The following is a 19,785-nucleotide window of genomic DNA, read 5'->3' on the forward strand; positions in this document are numbered from 1 at the left end:
TGAGTGGTTTAAGTATGATTTAGATGCAAGAGCTTTTTGTGTTAGCCTTGAGTGCTTGAGTCACAAATGGCCACATTGCCATGCTAGCACTGTTTTTGATTTGTGAGAAATCTCTGTGCCATTTGACGGTCATCGCTGGACACTTCTGGGGCGATTGTCCTTTTTTGCGCCCGTAATCGGCAGTATTTTCACAGCCCCACTTTGCTCAGCGGAAAGGTGGGTGCTGTTGGACAGTCTGCGGGTGGATGGATGCGTAATTACTCATTTACGTGTCAGCAGCCATGACTTTTTGTCATGCATCGCGTCCTCCTGGAGTGTCAACTGGGAAGAGGGATTTCCTCCCCGCCCACATACTCTACGCAGCCAATCGTAAGCGAGCTGATTGGTCATCCTCGGTGTCGGTGTGAGTGCATGTGCGTGAAGCACATTATGCAGCCAATCGCCAGCAAGCTCGGCCGGAAAAAGGTGCGCAATACAAAATCTAACTTACAGCATCTCTGTCCGAACATTTTTTGACATACTGTACCCGCAAAAATGTTCGTATGTACCGTTATTTGTCATTCGGATGTTCGTAAGTATAGGGGAGCGTCATCATAATCATTGTAGCTCTAGCTCTGTACTCACGTTAACCACTGTTACTGACCAATAGAATCTCCATTACCAGACACTTTGAGGCGCTCAAGTACATCTGCATAATTGCACACATGTTGTACCACAAATACAGTGACTGATCACTTTTAAATGGTTCACTAATTTTCTGCACCAATTGTACAACTGTTATCATATTTCATTCTACCACTTATCACTTTAGCTCTGGTTCATACTTTTGCAGTTGTTCCTGTTTGGTACCATTTCACTTCCATACTTATTTGTCAGGTTTTTTATGATGATACTAGAGCAACGTGTTCTACCGGAGACAAATTCCTTGTGTGAATCAATGAAGATGATTCTGATAGATAGCAGAACACAACAAATATACAGTGAAAAAAAAAGTAATAATTTATGTACTCATGAGTACTTATGCAGAACAGTACTCAATATTTATGTCCAGGATTTAAAGCTCCAAGACAATTAGCATTAAACATGTTGTTTCCTTTTGCTCAAACAGATGCATCATTTGTTTCACTTGTTTTCCAGACACATTCATTCTGAATGAATGAACGTCTCTCTCTTCTAAAAGGAGAATCAATGTGGAGCTTGGAGGAAAAACACCACAACTAATCTAAATCCATCACTCGCACAACAAGCTAAAAAAAAAGTCCACACAAAGACAAAAAGGCTGATGGTCAGATGTGTGGCAAATTGTGAGCTAAGGATCTACAGATGCTCCCCAATTTACGAACATTCGAGTTACGAAAAACGGTACAAAGGAACATTTTTGCGGGCATGTCAAAAAATGTTTGGACAGAGATGCTGTAAGTGACATTTTGTACTGCATGCCTTTTTCCATCCGAGCTCGCTTGCGATTGGCTGCGTACTTTGCTTCACACGCACGCACGCACGCACACGGGACACATTGGAGGTTTCAAGGGCTGGATGTTTATGCGACGGACGCCAAGGCTGACCAATCAGCGCCCGTATATGCCGAAGTGTTGCCAATGAGTTCAGGCCCCAATCCGCCGAGTACGCTTACGATTGGCTGTGTAGAGTATGTGGGCGGGGAGGAAATCCCTCTTCCCAGTTGTCGATCCACGAGGATGCGATGCATAACAAAAATGGCTGCTGGCACGTAATTCGGTCATTACGCGCCATCAGCTTCAATAATAGTTTACTGAAGACCCTAGGATATATGTCGTCGTACTACAGTAGGTGTGAATTTATTTTAAAACGTCTGTGTTTTATACTTCCCCGTTCAATATTTGACTTAAACATACATTCCATACAAAATATAACACTGAAGCAACTTACAAACAAATTCACCTTACAAACGATCGCTCGGAACGTATCTCGTGTGGAGCGTCTGTAATTCTAGATTTCACTCTAATCAAAAATGATGTAATTAATTAATCAGATAATTCACCGCCACGCATGATAGGACACACATCTGTGCAGCGACAACGTGGAGGAAGCTGATCCGTGCAGCTGCTCCACTGCTCCCTGGCGCTGCCCTGGAATCTGCGACGTCTTTGAGGGAGTTGAGGTGGGGAGAGGGGGGTAAAAGGTGTCCGGTTGTACCGGTGATAACCTCCGCCAGCATGAGGGCACGCGTGTCTCGGAGGGCCACAAACATATGAGGTAACGCAGAGTCGGCACGAGGGCGTCAAACATAAACTGTGTCACTTCATCCGAAAACAATGGGGGTACGGGACCCTGAGTGGGTTTCGCATCTCCGTCTCTATTGTCTGGCCCACCCCTTTCACTGCTGCTCTGAGTATGGAGCGTAAGTGGGGTAAAAGAGGCAAAGGGAGGGGAGAGCAAAAAGGGGTTGGGGGCTGGGGGCAAAAGAGGGGGCAGCGAGAGGGGGTTGGGGGTGGTCTGACTGTGTTCTTTCTACTATGTCTGTGTGTGAATGCACAGACGGTCCACTAGTAATTTGATGTGTGTCCCCGGGGACATTTGATGGATTAAAGCTAAGCAGCTCCATTTCGCAGCACCACCTGATCTTCCACTGGCTGTGCCCCATATAAAGGCTGGCGCGATTGCTGATCTCAGCTAGTCTGACAGTCTCTCTCTCCTTCACTCTCGCTCTCTCTTTCTCTCTCCTCTGTGGCTGTCTCCTTCTCTTCTTCTCTTCACTGGTACTTTAAACCCGGCTGCATCACAGGAGCTATCCAGTGCTGAACAGGATCACTTTTATTTCTTCATTTGTCACTTTTTCAAGAGGGACGCTGGGGGAGCCAGAGTGTACCACACAGCATTGCGTTTTACCACTGGTTTTCTTTCCTTTTTTTTCTTTTTTTTGTGTTGGGGGGTGGGGGGTGGGAAATCATCTCATTTTTCTTTTGTTTTTGCTGCTGCCTTCATCACAAGGATTACCCGCAAGCTAGCCGCGGTCGTGTGCTCCCTCAAAAATAAGCTTTATCTTTTTTTTTTTTTTTTTTTTTTTTTTTTGCTCATGCGTTTTCCACTGCGCTGTGTTATTATCCACTGAAACATGCCCCGTTCATTTTTGGTGAAGAAAATCAAAATTGATGATTTCTCTTCATCCAATGCGGCCACCAACAATCACCATCAGCACCTGGACGACTCGTTGGCTTTTACACGCTCCATCACGGACTCGGTGACCAGCCTTGGTGTCCGTCTGAGTGAGAATGGTGAGTTAACATGCCTCCACTTTGCTCAAGACATTATCAAAAGATGTGTCGACTGCTGCATGCCTGACATTGGCACACTTGATGGCATCCTCCTTTGTTTTTGTGTGAGCCCGTCAACCAATAACGTGTCGCTAGAGTATAAATTAATGGCTCCCTGGTATTTACATCAATATCCCAAATAATCCCCCAAAGCACCCAACCCCCACACTGCTTCCAGACTTATTTTTTTGTTAACCCCAAGTGAAGGACAGACAATTCAGGTCACAGCTCACGGAGCAAAATGTGTGCCTAATCACTTGCGTGTTTGACTGCAACAGCCCCGCGGAGGCTGAATACTGAGCACAAGCCGATTTTATTTGTTCATCATACAAGCTAATAGACTGATTATCGTGAGAGACGAGTACATTTGTCCTTAGCCGTTATTGTCCTTGACTTCCCATCATGGTCCAATCCTCCCTTGCCCCCCCCCCCCTTCCAAATGGAGCATGCACATTCTCCCCACCCCCATCACTCCGCTGCATCTTTCTTTTCCTTCCGGGCATTTGAAAACTAGCAGGGGGTTAGAGTTTCAGCCATGTAGGCCCATCGCTGCCGCAAGAGACATCAACACGGTGTAAAGTGCGGCCAGGAGGGAAGCGAAAGGGGGGTGATATGATGGCAAGGAGAAAAAAAAGGAGACCAAAATGCATTGGGCAACGGCGAGGTCTGTCACGTGACACGGGTTGTACAGTAAACATGAAGAAACACTCAGCTCGGACAGCCTAAGCTGCACTCCGCAGCGGAGAGGGCGACCTTCACTCTCACAGTCATGCTTTCAGCTCACCGCTTCCATTTTGTGGGCTTCTTTCGAGGACCATATGTGCTTCTTGGTTAGGAATTGTTAGGATAGCTTCACAGCGAATGACGCATCATAGAATGCCACAGAATGCCTGCTTGTTTTCCAACCCAGCTGCTGACAATGATATTAGCCGCTGAATATCTGAAGGAACGCTTTTAAAAGGAGGATGAACTCACCCAACATCATTAGGAAGCTTCCTACTCATGTACCTTCGATTCAATTCCTTTACTTTTGTCATTTTAAGCATTTTTTAATGTCAAGACCACAAAGAGGGAAGAGATGAATTAGCAGCAAAGATCAAGAAGCAGCATTTTTGCTGCGCTGGCAGATTCTCTTCACCTATTGTGGAGGCTTTGACTTTGATTTGACTTGAGTGTCTGTCGACAACAAAGAGGACCGGGCTGAGAAGGTCCATTAATTACATGCTTGCTTTGCATCTGAGGAATGAGTAGGAGGGGGTGGGGGGTGGGGAGGGAAGGCTGACACGGCCAGCGTGGGTCCGAAAGTCTGAACTCCACACCTGACCTTGAGTCAGTGAAACGGGTAATCAATTCTGATAGAAAAGAAAGAGACGAAGAACTCATCAGTCGAAGACCATCATTTCATTTGCACTGTAATGCACTTCCACGCTCAACGTGACAACTTATATTTAAAATTAATAATAATAACAATAATCGTCATCATGATCACCAACACCAACATTAAAACAACAACTACCACAACAACAATAATAACAACAATATTAACAACAATAAGAGTAATAGTAACAATAAAAATAATAATAATAAGCGTTATATTTGCAAATTTCCCCATTGTTGGATGAATAAAGGTTTTCTGATTTTGATTCTATAATCACCATAAAAACAGTAATAATAAAAATAATAATAACAATAATAATAATCATCATCATCATCAACACCATCATTACCATCATCATCATCATCATCATCCTTAACACCATTATAAAAACAACAACAACAATAATAGTAATGGTAAGAGTAAGAAAAAAATTATCATATGCACGATAATAATAACCATATTAATACTAATAATAATGACAAAAATAGTAATAACAACAACAACAACAACATCATTAATCATCATCATCATCATCATCATCATCATCATCATCACCATAAATATAACAACAACAATAACAACCACAACAATAATGGTAAAAGTAATAATAAAAAATAATATGCATAAGAATAATAATAATAACAACAACAATGATAATAATAATCATCATCATTATCATCATTATCCCATAAATAAAAACAACAACAACAACAATAGTAATGGTAATAGTAATACAAAAATAATCATAAGCATAATAATAATAATAATAACCATAATAATATTAACAACAACAACAACGATAATAATAATCATCAATGTTATCCTTAACACCATCATAAAAACAACAACAATAACAGTAATGGTAATAATGAAAAATAATAACAATAATAATAACTATAACAACAACAACAATAATAATAATAATAATAATAATAATTATTATTATTATTATTATTATTATTATAGAGCAGTTTTACAGTTTAGTCTTCTGACATTTTTTGTATATGCAATACTTACAATCAATAATAATAATAATAATAATAATAATAATAATAATAATAATAATAACAATCAATAACAATCAATAACAATCAATAATAATAATAATAATAATAATAATAATAATAATAATAATAATTTTTAAATGAAGCAACGGTAATGAGTATGTACAAAGTATTTGTACGTGTACTGCCTCACAAACAAACACCATCTGTGTCCAGCATAAGCCTGTGCAGTTGTGCATGGGCCTGCTGCTCGCGTTGTCCTAGCTGCGGCCGTTTGAATGAAGGGGTAGTGAAAATCCTTAACATTGTAGACATACTCTGAGAGCACTTGATGTGATTTCCGTCTGCTTTCTTCAAGACACTTGAGCATGCTGGTTGCATCAAACAAGTGACCCTCTCCACGGACCGACGTTTGTCTCATTGTCAGTGCGCAAACACACTATCTTTGTGCTCCATCGATCATTGCTCCTGCTGCTTTTGTGCTCTCTCAACAATTGCACTTTTCTACACAGCGATGACAATTGATCCGTTCAAAACTTTGAGTTCCATTAAAAAGCCGTCAATCGCCAATTTCCTCTGCTAGCAACACACGCCGGCTGCGTTGGAATGTTTCTCAGGGAAGAAATTCCACCTCAAATATTTGACCTCCAGAATAGGGAGATATATTTTCCCCGCAAAGAGACACAGCATCCCAAAGCATTGTACTCTCGAGGATGCATTTTCCTTTGCCAGTAAGCCTTTTGAGCTTCACGGCACAAAAGCGGTTTCAGGAAGGAAACAAGCGAGTTGAATGATGCCAATGAAAAGCTCTCAATACATTCAGGCAGTGAAACATCTCCCCCTTCTGCTTTACTGCATCAATCTCAACCCCATTTAACCCCGAGGAAGACTTGATGATCCTTGAAAAGGATACCGAGTTTGACACAAAGTGCATCCGAGCAGGCAATTGAACAAAGAACACTGTTTTCCGGTTACCGCTAAGCAAGAGCTTCTGGCCATCTTTTCACAACTAGGTTGCCTTAAAAAAGGCTTTTTTTGGTCGGGGATACTAACTCGAGCCCCCTAGCCCCCATAAAAACAAACATAGACAATACAATACAATACAATACAATACAATATATATTGATTTATATGGCACTTAAACAACAGCTGAAGTTGTCACAAAGCACTTAACATGGACAGCTATCATATACAGGTAATAAAGCACTCACAAAGATAGTAGAAAGCACCAGGGAGTGAACCCAAGTCGGAATCATGCAGAGTCAAATGCCAAAGAGTACAAATGAGTTTTGAGATGGGTTTTAAAGATTAGACCTTAGACTCTTTTCTTTCATAAAAAAAAAATAATAATTTCTAAATTATATGGGTCTGGAGTAACATCACATCTGAGTGTCACAATTTGCAAGATGGTGGACCTCAAAATAGCAGGCAGGAAGGAGGAGCAAGGGGTATTTGACAAAATAATAAATTGATTAAATAAAGTTGAATGGGAAACAAAATCTAAAACAACAAAGTCATCAGAACAAAAGTGTATAAAGTAACAAATAAAACCAAGACTAAAACATAATGAAAACAAAGCAAATTAGACAATATGAAACAAACCTGACAGGGTGCAACAAACAATGACACTGAATGTAGTCCTTTTAAGTAATTTACTGCAAGACATGTGCAAAAATATGTCCACTCCAGTGCCAGGGTTTTTTTTGTCATTGTCACTCAAATTCAGGGACCCATAGAATATTGTGCTTTGGATTGGATTGGATGTACTTTTATCCGTCTCGCAGTGGAGAAATTTACATTTCACAGCAGCAAAGTTATGAAAGGAAGAGGAAAGGAAACAAAATACAGGAGCTGCTGGAGAGGCAGCCACTCTCACGGCGCCATCTTGAAATAAAAAAAAAAAACAACAAAACAAAATACAAATACACAGGGGGAAGAAGCTGTTTAAATGTCTGCTGGATTTGGTGTGCATGGATCGGTAGCGCCTGCCTGAGGGGAGTAGCTGGAAAAGGTGGTGGGCAGGGTGCGGAGGGTCCAGTAGGATTTTCCGCACCCTAGTTTGGATTCTTGCAGTGTGCAAGTCCTCGAGAGTGGGTAGGGCGGTGCCAATGATTTTTTTCCGCCGTCCTAACTGTCCGTAACTCTTTGAACTCTTTGAACTCTTTCAACAGTAGCCCAAATGGAACTGTATAGTGCCACTCAGCAATTTTTTGAGGATGATACTAGTGCAGCGTGTTCTACCGGAAACAAATCCCTTGTATGTTCTACATACTTGGCAATAAAGATGATGATTCTGATATTGGTTTATATAGCGCTTTAACAACAGCTGAAGCTGGAAAGGGAAATGCTACCCCTTGTGAAAAAGAAAGAAAAAAAATGCCAGAAGCCATCCAGTGCTTTATCGGCACCCAAACATGAAAAAACAAAACCCGAACAAATTCGGGAATGGCGCTCTATGTCATATTTTCAAATCGTGAATGGCAGTGAATACGTTAATAAGCCATCCTCAGTGCTAGCTTCCTCACCGCAGCTGAGCTCATCAGGTCTTCCTGCATGATTGCACTATTGTGTGTACAACCTGTGGGATGTGGAAAAATGCAATTATGTCGGCGCGGCTCGTTCGCTGTTTCATCCCACAATATGATCATGTAATTAGCGCCGGGTTAGCGCGTCCTCATCCATCACAACTGCTGGCCCACTTTTTGTTTTTTGTGCGTCTCTTGACACAGGCTACATCCAGGATTACATCACGCCGTCTGTATACCGGGGGGAGAAGAAGATGGAGCACAAGCTGGTGTCGGACCCGCTGTACACCAACGTGAGCAGCGGCGGCGAGTACTGCGACCCCGACCTGAAACACCCCGACAGCCCCCAGTCGGGCATGACCGCCAGCGGCTTCTACAGCGGCGAATCGGAGGCCCTGGACGAGGGTTACACCATGGATGCCTTCTTCATCTCCGACGGGCGCTCGAGAAGAAAGGGAGACGGCGAGGGTCGCGAGGGAGGCTCGAGAAGCGGCAGCGTCAACGGCGCCCCGCAGGAGAGCGGCGTGGCGGGCGCGGCTCGCCACACCTGCAACGAGTGCGGCAAGACGTACGCCACCTCCTCCAACCTCAGCAGACACAAGCAAACGCACCGCAGCCTCGACAGCAAAATGGCCCGCAAGTGTCCCACCTGCGGCAAAGTGTACGTGTCCATGCCGGCGTTGGCCATGCACATCCTCACCCACGACCTCAAGCACAAATGCGACGTGTGCAGCAAGGCCTTCAGCAGGCCGTGGCTCCTCCAAGGTCACATGCGTTCCCACACGGGGGAGAAACCCTTCGCCTGCGCCCACTGCGGCAAAGCATTCGCCGATCGCTCAAACCTCCGCGCCCACATGCAAACACACTCTGCCTTCAAGCACTACAGATGCAAGCGATGCAATAAGACCTTCGCTCTCAAGTCTTACCTGAACAAGCACTACGAGTCGGCTTGCTTCAAGGGATCTGCGGACGAAGACGACTCTGGATCAGACAACTAATGCCGTGGAAAAGGCGCCGTTCTCAAAAACACCCCAGACCCCCGTTCCCTCTGCTTTTCATGCCTATTCTCTTCCATTTTGTTCAAAGCAATATTTTCACCGAGATTACAAAGACGCTCCCACGGCAACGGCAAAGACAATTTCAGAAGATGCTGGATTATTTTCCCCTGCGCAGTAGCTAATCGTCCACAGACAAATACAATCAACAACCTTCCCCAAATAGAAACAATAGAGTATAGTTGTACACTGTAACCTAAGCAACACGAGCTCTCTCACACACACACACACACACACACACACACACGCGCAAAGTATATATGAGGCCTGGCATGTGAATTTTTATCAATGACTATACTAATATCAATAGTAATAATATTTAGATTCCTGATATTTTATAGCAAATAGTAATGAGAAAATGAAAAACACATAAAAAGGACAGTGTTCTTTGGCTTTTTTTAGAGACAAAATGACCTCTTGTATTTTTATGCTGCTTTTTATTTGCTAAGAATTTAATTCTTTTGCAACTGCCAAGTTTTTATGAAAATGTGAACTTTAACAGTATTTGCAAAAAAAAAAAGGGGGGGAGATCATTTTAAAAACGGTAAAAAGACAACCCCCCCTTTTCCACACCAAGGTTATTTTTATATTTGCTTTTTCTAAAATATTTTGTGTGGTCAATATCCCTTGATCCAAAAAAATAAGCATCTTTGCAACTATGGGTACCCCAAATATGATTAAGAAGCCGCAGATGTGTTTGAATTCTGCGATAGCTGCGAGAGACCTGCGTAACAGGTTTCACCCCGATGAAGTGGTCGGCCATTTTAAGTGCCCTGAGTGCAAAGAAAACAGTCGTTCTTCCTCCAATTTGGTGGCGAGCAAGCATCAAAATGCCTTGACGGGACACCGTCTTCTCCGAGAACAAGCGCCCCTCACGTGATATTTGAGGTTCTCATCGTCCTACCACAGGCTGATTGATGCTCTACTAACTCGCACACGCTCAGTTAACATTTCCTTTATATGTGATTCAAAGCTCCGTCCATTATTTAGCTGCATCTAATTATCGTGTGAATACTTTATTTATGTATTTATTTATTTATTCATTGGTTTATTTATTTATTTATTTATTCTGGGGGTATTTATTGAATACTTAATTGCGATGTATTTATTTATGAATTAAAATAATGAACATTCATTGAACTTGTAAGATGCTGCTGCTCTACAAAGAAAATGTTTATATGCATGGCAACTCTAGAGAGTCCGGAGGACTTAGTTTTTAAAGAGGAACAATGTACAGCACTACGAATAACCAATCAAAAAGCTACTTTTTGGGGGGTTAGGTGTGGGGGTAATAACAGTATTGACAAGACATGTACTCAACAATGAAAAGTAACCAGCAAAATATTCTCCATCTTGTCTCAAAAAGTCAGACAGACGTTCCTCCCCCTGGTATCAGTTTTCCTTGTCCCTCTGGAACAAAACAACTCAAGCAATCACTAACTCGTTGACTCAGATGTGATCCTTCATGTTGGATCAAATTAGAGCCAAGTAATGTAGGTGTGATTGTGTTACATGAAGGTTTCAAAGGTACAAAAGCAATAAAGATGCCGATGACGTGACAGGCTGCGATTTTATTTACTCCGGCTTGTTTCATTGTCTCTGTTGTTATGCAGAGCAGCCGCATAAAAGCAGCAACCTACGCTGTGAAATACGGGAAGTGTCCGCGTCAGATAATTAACTCATTCACTGCCATTCACAAATTTATTCTGGAATTGAAAATATGGCGTAGAGCGTCATTCCCGAATTAGTTCGGGTATTGTTTTTTTCTTGTTTGGGTGCTGATGAAGCGCTGGCTATGGCCTCCGGCAATGTTTTTTCGCTTCCACAAGGGGGCAGCATTTCCTTTTTTTCCATGTTAGCACTTTGTTCCAGCTTCAGCTGTTGTTAAAGCGCCATATAAACATACATTGCATTGTATTTTGGACAGCCACCCTCATTTCAAGCTCATATAACTCCAGATCCATACAATTTAGGAATTAACTTTTTTTTCTAATGAAACAAGAGAGTGTAAGTCGATGAAAATGTTTCTTCAGCCGCCATTTTTACTTCTTTGAAGGTGTCGGACATTTCGCTTCTCATCCAAGAGTCTTTGTCAGCGAACTAAAAGTTTGCTGGTAGCTCTGGCCCTATATATACATATCCCTACTGTCCAGTGGTGGCGGTGCCAGACCTCTGGTACAATAGGTCCCTGCTCTAAAGTTGGGGGGAGCAGAGGACTATTACCTGAGGCTATACTGATTACTTCTATTGTCCTGACTGAGTATGGTCTACGACTGGCCTGATTGCCCCATTTGCTTTGGTATCACCTCATCAGCATAACTAAGCCTATGTGTTTGTGTAAGCTCTCAGTCGTACAGGAGTGGTCCATCGATGAAAAGGTTTCTTCAGCCGTCATCTGTACTTCTTTGAAGGTGTCAGCAAACTAAAGTCTAAAGGTTAGCCTAAACTACCAGTAAGACTTTAGTTTGCTGACGAAGTTTCTTGGATAAGAAGCGAAACGTCCGACACCTTCAAAGAAGTACAGATGACGGCTGAAGAAACCTTTTCATCGACTAAGCCTATGTGGTAATGATCTCAGAAGTTTGTTGTAAGCACGATCCAAATTGAACCTCCCACCACCATGTTTTGCTGTTTTATAAAAATAGCTTCTTTTACTCCCCTTTTAAACGATCTATTTTCATTCGCTAAGTTTTTACGTCATTGTCATCAAAAGTAATATAGGTTTGATTGTGTTATATCAAGGTTTCAAAGGTACAAGCTATTCTGTGGGTCCGGGAATTCAAGTGAAAATGACAAAAACCCTGGCACTGGAGTGGACACATTTTGTGCACATGTCTGGCAGTGAATGAGTGAAGCAGTTATAAACACGGCTTGGAAGTTTGGAAGATTGTTTTGAGTGAAGCGGCACGCTCGAATGTGCACATCCCACGTCACTCTAGTCGCCCTCCCCTCCCCCCTATACACCATCAGCCATCTTCATCCCACCTGCCTGGAAACAGACCCAACAGAGGATGCCGAAGTGAGATTGGCGTAGGGCTGCCAAGTGTGGGAGGATAACAGGTGTTTGCAGACAGACAGCAGATAGGGAACCTAATTGAGTTGGAGAGCAACCTCCAAAGGGAAGGTCAAGCACCAGCAGGCAAATGCACTGTCAGCGATTTGCATATTTCAAATGGACAAAACCAACCCCCATTGGGGGGGGGGGGATAAAAGGAGAAAAGGGGAGTTTCCGCTCTGTTTATCCATTCGCTTCATCCTCTCGACGGCTGTCTCAGCAGCACAGCTGAATCACTGCGTGAGAGCATCCAAACCACCTGTCGCCCAACTCCACTGGCAAAAAAAAAGAAAAAAAAACACCATTTGGTACATTGCTGAATTATTAAACTTCGAACCGATGCACAAATCACTGCTTGCAATGCACTCTCACTGTTTTTTTTATAGTTTACAGAGGGAGAAATGTTTTGCAAATCTGGCGACAACAGTTTTATATGGAGGATAAAGGGGTTGAGATGGGGGGGCTCTAAACAGGCAGTGGACCAATAACAGACAATAATAACAAAAGTGGCGAATCACCTTGATTCTTCACTTCAAAATGGAGACACGGTGTGACATTGTTCCTCTTTGACAAATTGTGTACATAGAATTGTAAATACATCACAGCAATAATATGCATGTAGACATTGAATTGCTCTTTTCTCGCCATGCTGTCTTATTGTTATTTTTTATTTATGTAAAAAAAAACAATACAGGTACCAATTTTACAATCCGGGTGGACACATGAATCAGGGAGTGTCTTGGTTTCCAAACTATTTGTAAAGACAAGGCAACAACATTTCAGTGTAATCTCAAAGAATTGATCATGCTCCGTTTTTTTTCTCTCTTTTTTTTTTTATTGTGCCCAGCTCAGCTGTGCAAAGAAAAGTGCCAAATAAATATGATTTCCATGACAAAAGCCTTCAACATATGGTTGGCTGGTTGAAACCTTCCATATGGCCCTCAAAGAAAAGATCAAGATTTTCCACTTTCTCACAATGTCTGTGTGTATGTGTGTGTGTGCGTGTGTGTGTGTGTGTGTGTGTGTGTGTGTGTGTATGTGCATGTGTGTGTGTGTGAGTGTGTGTGTGTGTGAATCTCTTTCTGTCACTCACTCTCTGTCTTTCCCTCTCTCTCTTTATCTCTCAACATGAACAAACTTAAGCCATGATTGCTGAGGGGTGTTTTGGTTTTCTCTTGTTCTGCTACAATTTATGAGAACAACAATAGCAATGATACCGTAAATAAAAACAATAGCACAAACAATCTTTAAGGCTGCTCTTATTTCTTTGAATGATTTGCTTCAATGGCATAAAGGGTATTCTGGTTCATAATATTTTTTCCTAAGTCACTTTGTATGCACGACACTGTAAAAGTACAACAATCATCAATTATTCACATCTTCTCCATGAAGCACAAAAAAATGTTTGGGTGAAAATATCATTCAATTCTCATAATATGCAGTACATACAGTTATATTGTATTTATAATATACAGAAAAAAAGTTTTGATACACAGTGATACCTCAGCTTACGAATGCTTTATCGAACAAACTTTTCGCCTTATGAACATTAAATTCGAGAGAATATAATCTTGGCATACAAACTTGTTTTAGGGAAACACACGGAGCGCCACAATAACTGGCGGATTAGTTCTTGGCGGAAGAACACCAAAGCACACGGCCGAACAGCACCACCGTGGCTGCCGGACTACTTTTCCACACAGCCTTTCTCTGAGTACCATACGTGGCATACGTAGTTTGTTATCAAGGATACATTTGCTATTATGGGACTGAAAAAGATCCCACCACAGGCGAGTGTTCAGCCGAAGAGGACACAAAAGAAAATTACGGTCAAGCAGAAGAAGATCATTGAAAAACATGAACGAGGTGTGCGTTTGTGTGTCTTAGTGTCCCAGTACCAGTATGCTAAGTCGACCAGTGCTATGTGTGGCTAAGGGTGTTTCTGTTTTGTCTAAGCAATGTTCTCAGACAATAGAAGAGGATGAAAAACTTCTGCTGATTTGGATTAACTAAAAGCAGCTAGCAGGGGACAGTGTGTGAGGGTATTATCTTCACTCGGATGTCATCAACAGGCAACGACCATCACAGAGGTAAATAAAACTATTTTATTATACAGTACATTTTATTTAATTACAATACAAAAGCACATTTATTATACATAAAATAAGGTTATTTGTGTAGTTTTAAGGCTTATTTAGTAGTAAATTATGTTTTATGGGGACCTGAAAACGGATTATTCTCATTTTTAATGGTTTCCTATGGAAATGTAATGTTTGAAAGACACACTTTTCGGCTTACACACACACACTTTCTGGGAACCAGTTAAGTTCGAAAGATGAGGTATCACTGTATAGCATGAGCTTTTTCCAGAACTCAGAGTCAACATTATGATAATGCGCCTTCAACTGGGACCTCTTCTGTCATTGTTTGAGCGGATTTAAGAGATTTCTGGTCAGTTTACTTTAAATATCCCTAAAATGAGGTTGAAAAAAATGCCAACAAGCTCCTGTAAAAAGCTCATCAGACATTTGCATGATGAAAAATCCAAGCATCTGTTTTGGGAGTTATTACATTTTTTTATGTTACATTGCCGCTACGACTCTTTCTGCGTGATGCCAATGCAGTGAAAAATAATGACAAAAAAATAATAAACATGACATTATATCGGGATTATCATCCTGGGGTTTTTCTGGATTGGGTTTGAGAGAATATGCAAAACTGAAAATGAATCAACTGCATCCTTCAATGTCCTCCAGCAATTCGACTGCAGTGCAACAAGATAGCAGGGCGACCTTTGACAATACACGTAGCTGCGAACTCTTCTATTTGGAAAATAAGTGAGTTTGTTAAACAAAATTAGCTAAGTGTCAGTCACTCACCCTTCCACTAAATAGTCAGATTAACTCATTCACTGCCAGATGTGCAAAAACTGTGTCCACTCCAAGTGCCAGGGTTTTTGTCATTGTCACTCGAATTCCAGGACCCACAGAATATTGAGTTTTAGGACTACATAAACATTCAATGCAGTGTAAGAAACCTTAGACTCTCTTATTTCATCAAAAAAGTACATGGGTCTGGAGTTATATGAGCTTGAAATGAGGGTGGCTGTCCAAAATACAATAAAATACATACATATTGGTTTATATAGTTCTTTAACAACAGCTGAAACTGGAACAAACATGGAAAAAAGGGAAATTCTGCTCCCTTGTGGAATGATAAAAACATTGCCAGATGTTTGGCCAGCACTTTATCGGTACCCAAGCAAGAAAAAACAAAACCCAATATAATTCGGGAATGGCGCCCGATGTCATATTTTCAATTCCCGAATAAATTTGTGAATGGCAGTGAACGAGTTAAGGATAAATAAATACATCAAATAAATTACCGTCTTGCAAATGTATGATCCTGTCAAAATCTCTAAAATTTAGGGTTCACTTATCTTAAGTTAAGATGAGATTGGCAAAGGCAACTCCATTCACAGGAAAGAGAAAACTATTAATAGAAATAATACACACTGACAGGTGAATAAATCCCTGCACTTCTTCACGTGCTAACCAGTTAACACTTGTGTTGTATTAGTATTTTATGTTAAATGTTTTAGTCTTGGTGAATAAACCGACTTCACAGTGCGAAGGTCGGGGGTCAAATCTTCCCCGGCCTCATCAAATGAGCATGAATGGTTGTTCGTTTCTGTGTGCTTTGCAATTGGCTGGCAAACGACCATGGCTCCATCAATGAATGAATGGATTGGATTAGATTAGCCTCTATTGGTCTCACAGTGGAGCAATTTACATTTCACAGCAATAACGGTATGGAAGGAACCTACTGTAAAGGTACCCACTCTTGCGGCGCCATCTTGAAGCCAAAAGAGCAAAAAAAGTGATAATATGAGAACACAAAGACACTCATTCAATCTTAAACACTTTCTGCATGCTCTTTGTTGTATGAAGCAGTTCTGGATAAAAGAGAGTATCAAAGTGTCCTTTTCACCAGTGGATCATGAACGTCATGGTGAAATGTACACATCTTCTACACGCTAAATGTTGAAAGCAAACACAAAGCTGTAGTATCCATTGATAAAAAGAGATTGTTTAACATGGTCTGTCTCACGTACATCCGCCTCAATTCCAAGCCGCGACAGTTCCACATACGCATCGGCGCTCTGCGCTGACGCTCCTTTCTTCTCATCGCGGGCTACTCAAGCCATACAGTACAGTATGTCTCTGTCTGTAATTGGCTGACAAGCAGTTCAGGGTGTCCCCTGCCTACTGCCCGAAGACAACTGAGATAGGGGCCGGCACACCCCGTGACTGTTGTGAGGATAAGCGGATTACAAAATGGATGGATAGATGAAGTAGATAACTGTCTTTATGACATGGCCGCGGACTGTAAAATGAGGGCCCGTGGAGTCCAATTACATCACATTTGAGTGAACAACATTCACTATGAGCTCATCAGCGCAGCAAGCCCATCAACAAAGACCACCGCCCGCTGCTGCCCATGTGCTGAGGATATCAAGTCTATTACTGAAACCAACCTCCAAAATTGAGGGTACAACGCTTACACTTCAAAGATATTGATTGACCTGAGGAAGCAATCATTGTTGGAGTGAAAATATGACTGGCGTCTGATGGAAGGAGTGAGTTCACTGCAAGGTTGAGTGTGCTCACACAACCTTGATACTTGATGCTGTTGTATTGTCTTTTGAAAATCGACCAAGTTGTTTTAGAGCACTGTGGAAACTTGCTATATCCACATACATTTTGGTGCCGATTGATCACCGTTATTTTGACAATATTACAGATGCATTACAATGATTTAAATTTAAAATGAACAAATAGTGCTTCCCTGAGCTTCCCATCGAGATTGAGAAATGGATATGAGGGGGGTGGGCATCTTGCACATTCCAAATACAGTAGGTTGTTTTAAAGTTGGACATTTTTTTTTTTTTTTTTCATAAACAAATTGCTATTTATTAACTATCCATTAGCTAGCTAGCTAGCTTTCAATCTATTTGAGTTATTTCCGGGCTGAGTGGCGCGTGTGGCTGCCGCTGCTCACCCACAGACAAACTTATCCTGTGACTATAAAGTGACCTTGAGAGTTTTGAAAGGCGCATATAGATAAAATGTGTCATTATTATTATTATTATTATAGTATTGTACAGTAAACAAGGTGTGTCCAGAAGCATAAATATCAAGGCACCAAAAATGTTACCATTTAATCCAATTGATTTGTTGATTGAATTGTATTTCTTTATTTATTCATTGAAAGGTGGAATGCAACAAATTGCAAAGAATCTCCGTCGTGCGGCATGAGTGCTAATCCCAAGCAACGATAAGAATCCAATGAAGGAATGAACTGTTAGTCTGTGCACATGGTGCATTACAGGGGAGCTGCTCATTAAAAGCTCCATCCCTCAGTGTTTGATCAAGTGTGACTGCCAAGCTCTTTAACTCACTGTTCTTGATGTTTGCGCTGTTTATGGAAAACCCATCTGTTTCCCCATCTCTCTGTTAGCACCCCGTCCACCTCATCCGTATGCTTCACTTTTTGAAGCGATGTCAAAATCGCACTTTCATGCATCGAAGATGTCCAACTTGTCATCAGCACTCAACAAAAGTCAACAGGAGCAGGCCTTAAATAGCATCTCTACCCATTCATCGAGAACAAAGGAAGAAAAATAGGAGAGTTTGGAGGAACAGGGCGTAGCTTTTTGTATGTGCTCCATAAATTTTAAAGCGGTGGCGTTGAATAGGAATTCATTTCCCATAAAATAAACCATCCAAGACCTACTGTTGTATAACAAAGCTACAGTAAGAATTGTATCTCTTCAACATTAGCATATCTCAGAAATCATTAAATATATTTCCTGTGGCTATTACAATAAACTACTTTTCCCCACCACGTATCACCATGATGAACCCACTTTCAAATACAGTGCGTAGCAGGCATAGTCAATGTTCATGATAAAAAGAATAGGTTCTTTGTGCCTCCATTCATATAAACAAGCGGTGTCGTTTTGATTCTGATTCCCGTATTTTCCAGTGTATAAGGCACACCCAAAAGCCTTCATTTTCTTCAAGAGATGACCCTGCGCCTTATACGCAGGCGCGCCTTAAATGCAAAGTCATATTGAGCCACAACAGAATTTAAAATTATGACCCTTTCAAAAGATATGATTTATATGCATGTGTGCCTTATATGTGAAGTAATATTGAGCCACAACAGGTCTCACAACTTCTGTCAGCAACCATCGACTCCAATGCCACCATAGAACTGTACTGTAGCACCTTATAATGTTGTGTGTCTTATATTTGGAAAACTTTTATATATTTATAGATTATATTTGGAAAACTTGTTTAATTCATTGAAGGTGTGCCTTTTAGTCCGTTGCGTAGTATATATGGAAAAACCTTGAAAAAACACCATTCACTGGGAAATGCACCTTATACTCCGGTGCACCTTATACACCATAAAATACGGAAACTGACAAAACTGCTTCTCCGGGAGCTCCGTCATAGCGAAATGCCATTTCTGCCTGATCTGCAGCATCTGCAGGTACTCGTTGATGTACTCGTACCAGAATTGGTCAAAGACTACTGTTAAGGGAATTCGCTACACAAACACATTTTAAACATCGTTTTATTTTCTGAACATTTTATTTTCTCAGACTTCCATTTTCATACAAGATGATTCTGATTCTGATACTGCCACTCTTTACAAAAGCTCTCACAAACAGCTCTCTCTGTCTTCTCCCCTTGTGCCGACCATCGCACAAGCTGCCTGCACCCACTGGTGCTGGCAGCTCCATTATGTGCCGCCCCGAAGATTCTTGTTCTTTCTTTTCATTCCTGCCTCATTAATAATGGCCCTAACAACTACCTGCACTGGTGTGTACGCATGGTCAGGGATTCCTTGTTCACTTTCTAACAGTTCCGTGAAGTGAACAGCTGATTTTACCACATGTGCAGTCGTACTGCATCCACATCACATGGCAAACATGCTGTTTACAATGTATGATGCAGGACCGGTGCTCTCCCGAAGCGAGCCAAACCATCAACGAGTCAGGTCAGGTTCTTGTCGAAGATTTGCATTGAGTAATGAGTCTTTAAATCACACTTGTCTTTGGCTGTATCTGCTTTCCTTTCTTTTTGATGGATGTGCAGTGTGCCGGGATGTCATTGGACACAACATTTACACAAGCGAGATTTCCTACAATCTTTGCTGACGTGCTTGTGGATATGGACTTTTTGCCAAAAAATAGAACAGTTGCCTCTTACTGAACCGATTTTTTTATATATCTCATCAAAACGTCAATTGTTTAATGAGTGCGAGCCTGAAGATATCCACAAACTTATTTTTGATCATCGTGGAAGCGTCATCTGTTGGTTAAATATTATACAGTACTGTGTATGCTTTAATATTTGAATGTTTTCTCCAAACAAATTCGCCAGATTTAACTCAGATTTGCT

The 19,785-nt window shown here is 41.4% G+C and overlaps 1 protein-coding gene across 1 annotated transcript; it reads left to right on the forward strand.

Annotated features, from left to right (window-relative positions):
* Nucleotides 1-2,936: 2,936 nt before the first annotated feature.
* scrt2 (scratch family zinc finger 2) lies at nt 2,937-13,546 on the forward strand. Its single transcript, XM_088992023.1, has 2 exons — nt 2,937-3,254; nt 8,405-13,546. The coding sequence occupies exons 1-2, from the start codon at nt 3,095-3,097 to the stop codon at nt 9,196-9,198; spliced, it is 954 nt and encodes a 317-aa protein (XP_088848149.1). The 5' UTR covers nt 2,937-3,094; the 3' UTR covers nt 9,199-13,546.
* Nucleotides 13,547-19,785: the final 6,239 nt, after the last annotated feature.

Source organism: Hippocampus bargibanti, linkage group LG01 (genome assembly GCF_051943395.1).
Source record: "Hippocampus bargibanti isolate YZ-2025 linkage group LG01, ASM5194339v1, whole genome shotgun sequence".
Classification (NCBI taxonomy): domain Eukaryota; kingdom Metazoa; phylum Chordata; class Actinopteri; order Syngnathiformes; family Syngnathidae; genus Hippocampus; species Hippocampus bargibanti.

Bases quoted from the DNA above. Each gene is read 5' to 3' on its own strand.
- scrt2 (XM_088992023.1), top strand. From the start codon at position 3,095: ATGCCCCGTTCATTTTTGGTGAAGAAAATCAAAATTGATGATTTCTCT. The intron at 3,255-8,404 runs GTGAGTTAACAT...CTCTTGACACAG, and splicing joins TGTCCGTCTGAGTGAGAATG to GCTACATCCAGGATTACATC.